This window comes from Sinocyclocheilus grahami, unplaced genomic scaffold (assembly GCF_001515645.1).
Source record: "Sinocyclocheilus grahami isolate Dianchi unplaced genomic scaffold, SAMN03320097.WGS_v1.1 scaffold219.1, whole genome shotgun sequence".
Lineage (NCBI taxonomy): Eukaryota > Metazoa > Chordata > Actinopteri > Cypriniformes > Cyprinidae > Sinocyclocheilus > Sinocyclocheilus grahami.
In genome coordinates this window covers 880,116-892,296 of record NW_015505398.1, presented here as the reverse complement: position 1 = coordinate 892,296, position 12,181 = coordinate 880,116, and the positions used below count along the sequence as shown (strand labels likewise).

The window sequence follows — 12,181 nt, the reverse complement described above, 5'->3', positions numbered from 1 at the left end:
AAACTTCCGCGTCTTCATGGAGAGAACAGGTCATGGTTGCTTAGCAACGGCAGATGGCTCCGGAGTGGAAGCGCCCGAATGCTTTGGAAAAAAGCAGAAAGCGGCGCGCCTAGCGTTTTCCACACGTTTTTAGGCGCGACATGTGAACAGCCCCTAAGTCATTATAATCCATAATTATGTCCCCACTGGATGCTACAAATGCCTCGTTTGTAATGGGTTTTAATGATTTTGTCTCGTCGCTCCGGCCGGGACACGGCATCACAGTATGGTAAGGGGCGTAACATTTCCGTCACACACATGAGGCATTTGGCCAATCACAATGCACTGGATAGCTGGCCAATCAGAGCACACCTCACTTTTCAGACCGATGAGCTTTGTAAAAATCGATGCGTTTCAAAAAGGCGGGGCATAGAGGAGAAACAATAATGTACATTATGTGGAAAATAATGTGTTTTTTGAACCTTAAACTGCATAAACACATTGTATTACACCAAATACACAAAAGAATGTTCTTTTTAGCAACGTCAAATGACCCCTTTAAATTTTCAGACTTTCTCTTTTAGAAAAACAGTCCAAAATATGAATGACTCATTCTGCACTAGACTAGACTTTTGCCAAATCAAATGTCACTTCCTCTAAAAACAGTAGTTCTCAAATCTGGCCCTAGAGTTCCACTTTCCTCCAGAATTAGCTCCAAAAACAAAACACACCTGAACAGGCTAATCAAGGTTAGTGAGTTTTAGGCAAGTGAGTTTGATAAAGGTTTGAGCTAAACTCTGCAGAAAAGTGGACCTTGAGGGACAGAGACGACAAAACCCTGCCCTAAAACCACCTGTAGGTCTCTGTTGGAAAAAACAGCATATGCTGGTTAGGCATGTTTTGAAGCATGACTGCTTGTTTAAGCTGGTCCTTGGCTGGTCATCAGCTGGTTTAAGATGGTCATGTGCTTGTTGTAGCTTGAAATTATTGTTGAGATTTCATGGGTGGTACAGGGATGTGACTGTTGCTATGAGTGATAATGTTCTCAAGTAGAATCTCAGTAGAATCCTTAGAGCAGAGTCTAAACTAAGTAAGACTGCAACTGTATATCAGTGGATGTACTGTATATAAGTAGGTAAGGAACATTTTATTTTGTGATTTGATTAATTCTACTTTTAGTGTATCACTTAATTCACCTATGCCACAACCATCTGCCACTGGTAATGATTATTTTCAGGAAAAACCCTGGGTGAGAGTTCACTGGTTTTAAAGCACAGTTTTACTTGAGATTCACCATGCCACAACATATCACCACTCTCATGTGATGATGATGGTGTTAATTCATCTTCAGAACAAAGGATTTCCAGACCAACTTTAATGTTATTGTAAAATATAAATAGTTAAATCATTTAAATTAATTATAAATTATAAAATAATATAATTTAATTATAAATTGAAACCTGTTTAAGTATAAAAATGGTTTTGTGGTGCTAAATCTTAAATATGTTTTGATCAGTTGTATAATATATATGGATATAAAAGTATTTATGTGTTTTGACTCTCCAAATTGCACAGTGGGAATAATAATAAGCTTAAAATCTTGTAATAATTTCTTTTTATTTTGGTATGTTTTTAGTTAGTGACATATATGTAAATTGTTAAAATACATTCAAATGTTTCATAATTACAAAGACAGAACTGTATTTACATAGACTTATTCTTGTGTGTCATACAAAAGAAAATATAATTAACATATTCAGACAAAATGTGAACAGTGAATAATTCCTCGAGGTTGTACTCCAGACTTTATCGCCATGATGTCTCTCTCGATGACAGGACTGCAAGACACACAAAATGGAATGAGGTTCTGGGCTTCATGGAGGATGCTATATGTTGTTCAACACACTTTTGGGGGTAATGTTTCACATAACAGATATAGGGAAGACTGACGAAAGGAAGAAATGTAAAAAAAGAAAAAGAAAAAAGCTCTAGCTTAAAAAACAGCAGCATAAAAGCTCAAAAACAAACATCAAAATGCTCCATTTACAGTCAGACAGCCTGACCTTGAGTCTGTTGCGACATTTCTGTACACCCACGTGATTACTCTGAACAGCATCCACTGGAGGCACTTCCATAGAAGGATGTGAAAATTAATAACTACTTAATTTCTTTCTACTTAAAAGACTTGTTCCAGGCAGGAGCCATAGAGCAAAGCACACCGGTAGCTCATGATTCATGTGAGCCTGCACGAAAGAACCCCAAGGCAGTGCAGGTTTCAGCAAAATGGAAAGCCGATTATTTTTTGTGGTAGTTTGACAGTCGCTATTAACACACAGCAAGATGCAGCTATCTTGTTGTAGAAAACCCCAGAAAACAAAGTGAGTACAGTGTATTTGTTTTCTGGCTCAAAAAATAACAAACTAATAAATATAAATGTCGGAAGTCTTGTTTGCAGTACAGTTGAATTGTCTGATCAGAAAAATGCCCATTATAGTGCTTTTGACAAGACAAAGAGCCACCAGCGAGGACAGGAGGTGTGCAAGTGAAATATTGTGCATTCTGGGAAGCAGGAAGAGGTAGAGGTGCAGAAGATTTAGGCCAGCAGAGGGCAGCGGTGTGCAAGCTGTGTGTCACACATACACACCCTCTGGATGAAGGCTGGAGACAAGTGGGTTCTGGAGGCTGCGTGGATTCCCCAAGATTTGCTTGGCAGTGGTAGGAGGGTTAAACTCCAAGATGGAGGAATTCGAATCTGTCATAAACACACACAAAAAACTACTGTTAAGCTTTGCCAGCTTAAGTTGTTTGGTTAGGTATAGACAGTGTCCCTCTGAAACCACCAGATAGTATCTTTTTTTAAATTTGAAAAACACTTTACCCCCATGTATAGCAGAAAATACCTTGTTAACTAGTGGCTTGTGAAAACTGTATGTAGCTTTACACACCTTCATCACTCTGTCCATCAGGCTTGAGGAGAGTAAAATCAATCTCTTCGGTTTGCTGATTGGATTGTGCTGGAGTGACTCCTGTTTGCTGGATGAATTGTTGCAGGTTACACTGGCGTAGCTCTTTATTCAGATCATCCAGTTCTATGCTTTTAGCCTACAGGGGAACATAAGAGAGATTTAATGTTGGGTTGGAGAAAAAGCTGAAGCAGTGACTTTCAAACGGCAATGTTCCTTTATCACACAGTTCTCTTTTCTTGTAATGAAACACCCACACGGACTTAACCTCTACAGTGAGATCAAATGTCCAAGCGGTGTGTCTTAAATGTCGTTTTTTATACAGTACGTTCCTACCATGAACAGTAATAATTGTTATCTACTGTGGTTCCTGCTTAATCATCACAGACATATTGTTTCTTAAAGATGCTGCCTTTGCGCTACTAGATGAGTCTTGTTTTGTTTTCCATAAACTTACTCATTTTTATTTCACCCTTTAAAGGTGTGACTAGTATTGTTGGTAATGACAACAACCTGTAGGATGAATGAATATAGTACTGCCCTTGCTGATGGGAGTGAGACAACAAATGAAGCAATAGTGAGGTAGTGTGTATGGTGCCCTGAGGTTCAGTTAGTCATGGTGAGCACACAACATGCTTTTGTGTGACTGCAATTAATGTATCGGTGTGATTCAACAACTAGTACAAAGATGTTTTATTTAAGGTATACTGTACAGTCAGCAAGTCATTACCGTAAACTAAACTCTGACAGGGTGATCCAAAATACGTGGACATGTTGAGTTGAAATCGTGTTATAATCCTACCTGTTTATAATCAAAGCTTCTGTAAATAAAAAATTTACATTGCAACATAGCAACAAGGCAAATTGTCACATTACGCTGCTGCGGGAAGAACGTAGGAGACACAGAGTAGCATTCACAGTCTTTAATGATGAAAACACGGGATAATCCACAATAGGAGCTGGGCAAACCCACGTAGAAGCAAGTAGACCTGACAAACACAAACTGAACAGACTAGGACTTTTAAACACAGGGCAATCAGGGGAACACAGGTGACATCAATGGAACATAATCAAACTAAACGAGGACAGGAACATGACCAAATAAGGAAACACAGGAAGGACTATGGGGGCAAAACAGGTCCAAAAGACTGACATTTCGCCCCCTCCCGGAAGGTGCGGGATCGAACACGGTGGATCGACGGGTGATGGTGGAGGCGAGGTGGAGCCGCTGGGTCTACGGGCCGAGGCGGAGTCCGGGCCTCGGAGGCTGAAGGCAGAGGAGAGGGATTCTCCAGCCAAGGCGACGCTGGAGGATGGCAGACCCGCGGAACTCATACCGTAATGATGGTGGGCTGAGGGCAAGCAGAGGGGCTGCCAGACGACAACGGTGGCGGAGGCAGGAGCTGGTGGGAGGGTGGGCATTTGTGAGCCTCCGGGCATTCAGGGCTAAACTCTGGATCGGGAGCCCCCTCTAGGCTGAACACGGGAACAGGATGGCGCTCTGGACACTTGAAGGCGCGGGCACTGGAGGGCGCTTTCAAGGAGCGGGCACTGGAGGGCACTTTCTAGGAGCGGGCACCGGAGGGTGCTCTGGACTGGATTCGGGGACTGAAGCCCTCTCCTCCTCGGTGTGGCATATTCGCCGGGCCATACTCAGCGCACCCTCAGCCGCGGTGCAGGAGGCGGAGCTCCTCTCCGTGCTCACACCGTCCGCGGCTTTCTCCCTCGTGGCTGGCATTGTCGCCAGCTCTCGCACCTGGTCTGATAGATTGAGCTTCACGTCTGGGGCGATCCTCCGCTCATTTGCTTGGCTTTGCGCTGGCTTGTCGATTGCAGTGGGAATTGGCTCTCCGTCATCGGTGGGCTCGGGCTGATGCTCCGCATCGCGGGGAGATGGTGGGCTGGGTCTGGAGTGGACCTGATGAGATCATCCATGGGGCAGGTGGTGGATTGCGACCCGTTTCTCGCCAGAGTCCACTCCACGAAGGCGACGAAATCCTCTCGAGGACCATCCTCGGACGACGGCGCTCTGATCGCAGTGTTCAAGCTCACATCATAAAAAGAGCAGAGCGTGTCGTCCGGGTAGCTGGTGGTGCTAGCTAACAGCCGAACCAGTCTTGTATGGTCCTCGAGAGAACTGTCCCCCTGCTCCAGCCGGAGGAGGAATTCCAGGCGGAAGAAGGGCTCCATATCAAGAAACACAACGGAAACAAAAACACTGAGAGAAAAACGAGAAAACAAACGTAGGGGAAAACACAGAGGTAACTGTGTTGGTCAGGTCTTCTGTCACGTTACGCTGCTGCGGGAAGAATGTAGGAGACACGGAGTAGCATTCAGTCTTTAATGATGAAAACACGGGATAATCCACAATAGGAGCTGGGCAAACACACGTAGAAACAAGTAGACCTGACAAACACAAACTGAACAGACTAGGACTTTTAAACACAGGGCAATCAGGGAAACACAGGTGACATCAATGGAACATAATCAAATTAAACGAGGACAGGAACATGACCAAATAATGAAACACAGGAAGGACTACGGGGGCAAAACAGGTCCAAAAGTCTAGCAACACAAAACATAGCAACAGTAATAATAACACCAACGAACTTACTTCAGGGACATTAAAAAGGCATGTTTACTACACTTTGTACACTTTGTACTACAGTTCTTCTATATAGTGGTAAATGAATCTGAAGTCTCACACATTCTCAGAAAATGGCTTTACTTCCATGTTGCAAAATAAGATGGATATATAGTACGAATGTGTGTAATATGAATGAAATCGAAGCCTACAACATCTGCGTTGGCTGTGTCATGTGACCTCAAGGGATAGTAAAGCTTCCATCGAACGCACACTCAAGAATCTCAACAGAGGTAGCCACCCGGGGAAGTTTCACCAACTGTTTTTCAATTTTCTAAATTATGTTTGTCCATAATAGATGCTATTATGGACAAACTACTCTTTTGGCATGCTGTTTTTATTTACCAGGTAAGAAGGCATATTAGGCTGCAGCGTATAACTTATTTGTCCTTTTTTGGATACTCTAGTACTTGCCCACTCAGCGAGCCTATAGTGTCTGCAATATTATCTCACATTTTATGAGAGAAATATTTGATTATGTTTGATTGTGCACATTTAAATGTTTCATACGCGAAAATAAATAAACAAATGAGTATTAGAAGATTAACCTCTAGTGAAACAATAATGATATGGCAATTACATAATAACTAGTAATAAAAACAGAAATGCAGACCTGCAGTTCTTCTTCTGCCAGCCTTAACTCCTTTTCTATTTCTTCAATTGATGCCTGCAGTACAGCCCTGTGATGCTGATGGTTGTCCAGTTGTTCTTTTGCTATAACTACAGATTCTTCAACACTGGGTCTGGCTTGAAGCACACCGTTTCTCTTGGTTTCAAAAAGCAGCTTGATATCTCGCTCTAGCTGCTCTGATTGGTTGTCTGTGTCATGCAACCTTTGACTGTGTTTGTCCAGAGCTAAATGGAGTTCATTTGTTTGCCGTAGAATGTCCTTTTCTCTTTGAACCTCAGACTGAAATTCATTTTCCCAGTGCAACGCGTGGGCCAACTCTGTCTCGTTCCGCCCTAAAAGCTGCTGTAGGTGGTCCATTTTCTCAAGGAGGTCAAGGGAAAGGGTTGGAGGAGGAGCCCGATCCCAAATGCTCACCTCCCTCTCTAGAGACTCCACCTGTCCCTGCAGAGACTGTAGCTGCCCTTGTTGTCGTAGTATCTGCTGATAAAGTGTGTCTTTGGATGGACCAGTTTGGGCAAGAGACGAGGGCGGAGATGGGGACACCCCTCGTGCTTGGGAGTCTCGTGGTGGTTTTTCAACCTGTTTTACACGAGTTCGGGGTGATGTGGAGGGCCCCAGATTGAAAGTAAGAGCTTTTTTTGGCTCTTTGAGTTTGAGGGGCTCTGGATCTGGAAGTCTGGGTAATTGCGGGGCTCGACCTTGGTCTGAGGCTTCGCTGCTTGTGGGACCGGTGCGCCGTAGGATGAATTGCACTTCATTGCCTAATTGGCCCAGTTTAGCCAGGGACTCCAATGGGCGTTCATTGGCCACAAGCTGGCGTTCTTTATCCCGCAGTTTCTGTATAAGAACATAACGACCAGTCTGCCCTGGAGAGCACATTAAGAGCGAACGTTAAAATACAAACGCACTAGCTGTTCAAAGAGCAAAACAGAGAGAGGCTCAATAACTTACCTATAGCCTGGGCAAGGGCAATGACTACATCCTGACAAGACGTCTGTTCTGATAGGCCACAGACGACACGTGGAATACCATCCACCCACACCTTCAGCTCCATGACTGTGACAAAGTCAGTAAGGAGCGTCTCTACATGACAGTGATCTGCTGAACAGATACAACAATTAAAATGCAGAACCAATTACTTACAATATAGAGAATAACTGCACTTAGAAAACCACCAAAATACAGTTGTGAACTGTCAGGCACTGATTGTTAAAATGCTTGCTGAGAAACGATTATCATACTCTGCTATGTTCGAGGGAGATTTTTTTAAAAGCCTTGCAATATGTATAGAGAAACCGGTGTGGATGTAAAATGTCTTAAATGGGTTTCTGAAGGTACACAATTGCTTTATATGATGAATATTTATTATAGGCTTTTATTCACATGGAAATATTGATCAATGCACAAACATACAGCACATGAAATATGGTAAACAGAAGTACAATCTTGCTTGCTTGTAAACATCATTGGTTCATGGATTACATTCGCAATGTCTGTATGAACATTTTGAAACATCAACCGTTTGGTTGCATGAACTTTCCATGGAGGGACAGAAATCTATCATGTTTCACTACAAAAATCTTCATTTGAGACTTGACGATGAACTACACTCTTAAAGGTTTGGAAAGACGTAAGGATAAGTAAACAATGACAGAATTTTCATTATTGGGTCCTTTTTTAAATGAAGGCTAAGTAGCTCAGGTCACACTTTAAACTGGGAACATTCCAGATTCTGGTACTTCAGATGTGAAAATTGCAACTTTTACTTAAATGTAATAGTTTAAACTAACTAAACTAACAGAAACTATAACAAGAGACAGTACAAAAACACACTCCAAATGTTTTGCCATTCGATTATGAGGAATGCTGCTTTACAAGTCAGATAATGGCAAAGTGTGCCATGGATTAAACCAATGAATGCCATAATGTATTAAAACATTGTTACTGTTAGATAATGTTTTTAGAGTACATCAGAAAGATGTGTTGTGATGAAGATTCACATGTCATGTAACTGTAAGAACATGGTTCAAAAGAGCATGATCACTTTTAACCTGACACCACATTTCCCTAGAAGTATGCATGCATGGTAAAATGAGGAACATGAGGATTTTATTCAGTTCTCAACTTCATCCAGACTGTAAATGAACCAGGCACATTTTTTTTTGAAAACATCAGCAATGCAAGCCAATAAACTCCTTCAACCAACACATTAATGAGAAGTCATTGATCAAATGATATCTGCCCTTGAGCATGTTCTGACAACAGCAATCAGCCCTATTTTGCAAGTTATCATTGATTGTGATGTACATTTTAGGGACGCGCTGATATTCAAGCTTCTTCTGGCAACTTAACAGGTTTGAAGACACTCTTAAACTGGCTGTTTGTTTTTAAATATGCACTGTGAGGTGAGTGAGAGTGTCTCATGTCCTCAACCTGCATATTGACTCCTGAGGCAATCATTAACCAACCTTCACATTCCTGCAAACCTTGAAACTGTGCTCACATGCTCAAAGAATGTGTGTACTGTACTCACAGTCACAACACTTCTGCCTGTTAAACCAGATCATTTAATTTGACAAAACGGCAATAACCATAAGAGATAAGGGGAAAAGATAAGAGAAATATGTTGTTTGTCTTTGGTGTCTGCACAGAACATAGCTCACGTTTCATGGCTTGTATTTCATAATGCTTTACTATAACAAAGATATCATGTATTTAGCTTGATTAAGCCACACCTATGTTAAATGTAATCATTTACTTATTTCAGCACAATGACATTGATTATTTTTAAGACAGCTTTCACACATCAGCTGTAAAATATTAGTAAACTGTGATGTCAGAAATTACCTTTCTTTATCCCCTCGCATATAAAGAAGTACATTTTAGTCTTTATGTGTTTTTGCTTTTAAAATGTGACACACTGCAAAACATTAGCTATGCAACCAGCACACTCTCTTGTTGGCAATTCATAACAATTGTACATTTTGGCAAATTGGAGACTTAGCAAATTTGTGTACATTTTTTCGATCTCATTCATATGCTTTTGTATAATTTGCTTACACCCCACTGACGTTAGGTTTAGGGTGGAGTTTTGTGTGGGCCTTCTTCAGACTTACCTTTCTTACCTTGCAAATTCTGACGAAATTGCCACCTCGTAAAATAGCTACATTTTCTCATTAGATCAGGTTGTGTGCAACTGCAGAGCTGCAGCACTAATGAATGGAAAAGAAGTCAAGGTCTCGAAATGTATTCTTATAAAAGTGCTCAATGCTCATGCACAATGGTCAATCTAGTACATCTTTACATAGAAAATCAATTAAAAAAGCAGCACAGGGAGTGGAACCCAAAATAAGTTTTGTGTGAACCTGCAAATTAACTGTGTTATCTTTGTCATAATTATATGACTGCTCCTACTGTATGTGTCATTAACAGTACTGAAAAACATTACATTTTCGGGTAAGCAGGTGTTATGATTACCGGGTTATTATCATTGTATTATTGGTATATTATCATGTACTGCCTTATAATTAGCGTACAATACTTGCTACAGTAAACACAATGCATTAATGCAATGGTAGCTTTCAGTTCCGTTTTTATTACTGCTATACACAATAGTCATTTGATTCATCAAACATGTAAACCTGCTTCCTTGTGGTAACAGTAGTCCTTATTGTAGCTTCAGAATTCACATTTGAGACATGATCGTGTATCATTTATATTGTAAAGTAAAATGTGGAAGTCTCTCTAAGCAATGTTATCCACAGATCGTATTTTGCTCAGCTATTCTAAAAACTACACAGGTAAAGTGAAATGTTCTGTTTACATGTCAATAGTGAGTTCCTCACACAGTGCCATAGCTAAAGATTTCCTCTTCACTATATAAAAGAAAAAATATAAAAAGAAAATAAATATTAACAATATAATATCTTACTAGAAAAAAAAGTGTTTACTCAGCAAGCTGAACTTCCTAGCTGTCTGTAGCAGATGTGATGATGTGACTGTAATCATACACCATCCACCTCCATTAGCAGGCCTGCAGTAGATACCAGTCTCTGTTCTCCCATTGTCTTTTAAACACAAATCTGCCGTGAAGTGTGGAGACCCATGAAATCAGCCTAGTTTGAAACATTCCACTCCTGAAATTTAAAACCATTAACCCTAAACCAGTTCCATGAGCAGGAACATCAAAGATTCAGTGGTTCTAACTGACTCGACTTACTAGAGTAACACATTATGTGTTGAAATAGAAAACTAGTAATGAACCGGCATCAGGAATTACACTTTAAATCATATTTACATGTTTCAAGTTTGAATTGTCAGCTGTTTGAATATGATGTTTTTGAAGGTGTGAAACGCAAATATGCTTGGGAAAAACATCTAATTTCTCATGTTTCCCTGTCAACATGAGTTTACAGGAGTACCCAGGAGGGCACATGCTACTAGAACCATATGGCAAACTAGAAATACAGGTTTCATGCTATTTCTTCCATCTGATGATGACAGATGTTCCATTGTGGTGGTCATAAGACCTCTATATTTTGACAGCTGAAGGACCTATAGGAGACTCTCTTTTTTTGACCTGAAATGTCATCTGAGAGTTAACCTACACTAAATAAGAGCCTGTATGTTGATGGAATTCTTACTCAGTGAACCATGAGAACCAAGAACAATGTTTAAACCATCTGAATTCCATTTGTTATGTGAACCAGCCAGAACCAGGCTCAGGGATGTGTCTCACAGGCATTAGGTTTCTTGTGTTAAAGGGGTGAAACTGGCCTGCTTACGTAGAACAGCATATCTAAACCATCCCCATTGTGTGCAAAAGGAGGAGTGTACTCTCTCTCTCTCTCTCTCTCGAGTGAGTTCATTGACGACTACAGGTAAATAGTATCGCCAAACAAAGTCAGACGCCTTAGGTATGCAGCATTACAGGTGCATCAACCTTGCTTTTCCTGCTAAAGAATTCCAGTCAAATTTTATGAAAAAGGAACAGGAAAGTGTAAAAAGAACTCTACTATTAAAAAAAAAATACTAGTAAGCATTCTTCCATCTTAGAAACATTGCCAAGTTACGAAACATGATACCTGTTTCTGATGCAGAAAAGCTAGTTCATGCATTCATGACCTCTAGACTGGACTATTGTAATGCACTGCTAGGTGGTTGTCCTGCATCTTCAATAAACAAGCTACAGGTAGTCCAAAATGCAGCGGCTAGAGTCCTTACCAGGTCAAGAAAATATGATCATATTACCCCAATTTTACAGTCTCTGCACTGGCTACCTATTAAGTTCCGTATCAGTTACAAAATATTATTACTTACCTATAAGGTCCTTAATGCGTTAGCTCCTGCGTACCTAACTAGTCTTCTACCACGCTACAATCCATCATGCTCCCTAATGTCTTAAAACTCTGGACTTTTGGTAGTACCCAGGATAGCTCCGTCGGTAGAGCATCAGACTTTTAATCTGAGGGTCTAGGGTTCAAGTTCCTGTTCGGGCGAAGTGCCATCTTCTTGGGGAAGTCGTGGCCTAATGTTTAGAGAGTCAGACTCATAACCCAAAGGTTGCGGGTTCGAGTCTCGTACCGGCAGCGATTGCAGGTGGGGGGAGTAAATGTACAGTGCTCTCTCCCATCTTCAATACCACGACTGAGGTGCCCTTGAGCAAGGTACCGAACCCCCAACTGCTCCGGGTGTGTGTTCACGGTGTGTGTGTTCACTGTTGTGTGTGTGCACTTTGGATGGGTAAATGCAGAGCACTAATTCCAAGTATGGGTCACCATACTTGGCCACGTCACGTCAAAATTCAAAGATAGCAAAGTTCACTAAAGGAGGTAGAGCTTTTCCGCATTTAGCTCCCAAACTCTGGAATAGCATTCCTGATAACGTTCGGGGTTCAGACACACTCTCTCTGTTTAAATCTAGATTAAAGACACATCTCTTTGGCCAAGCATTCAAATAATGCAT

The 12,181-nt window shown here is 41.2% G+C and overlaps 1 protein-coding gene across 2 annotated transcripts in view; it reads right to left on the bottom strand.

Annotated features, from left to right (window-relative positions):
• Nucleotides 1-1,609: 1,609 nt before the first annotated feature.
• Nucleotides 1,610-12,181, bottom strand: part of LOC107596427 (ras association domain-containing protein 7-like) — a 13,617-nt gene continuing 3,045 nt past the window's right edge. Inside the window, exons 2-6 of one of the 2 annotated variants that reach the window (XM_016287169.1) lie at nucleotides 7,169-7,318; nucleotides 6,200-7,083; nucleotides 2,925-3,081; nucleotides 2,624-2,731; nucleotides 1,610-1,817 (exon numbers count right to left, since the gene is read on the bottom strand). In XM_016287169.1, coding sequence (XP_016142655.1) covers nucleotides 1,786-1,817; nucleotides 2,624-2,731; nucleotides 2,925-3,081; nucleotides 6,200-7,083; nucleotides 7,169-7,271 — 1,284 coding nt within the window. In that variant the 5' untranslated portion in view covers nucleotides 7,272-7,318 and the 3' untranslated portion in view covers nucleotides 1,610-1,785. The remainder of the gene's footprint in view (nucleotides 1,818-2,623; nucleotides 2,732-2,924; nucleotides 3,082-6,199; nucleotides 7,084-7,168; nucleotides 7,319-12,181) is intronic. The other variant, XM_016287167.1, reaches the window with a different exon arrangement.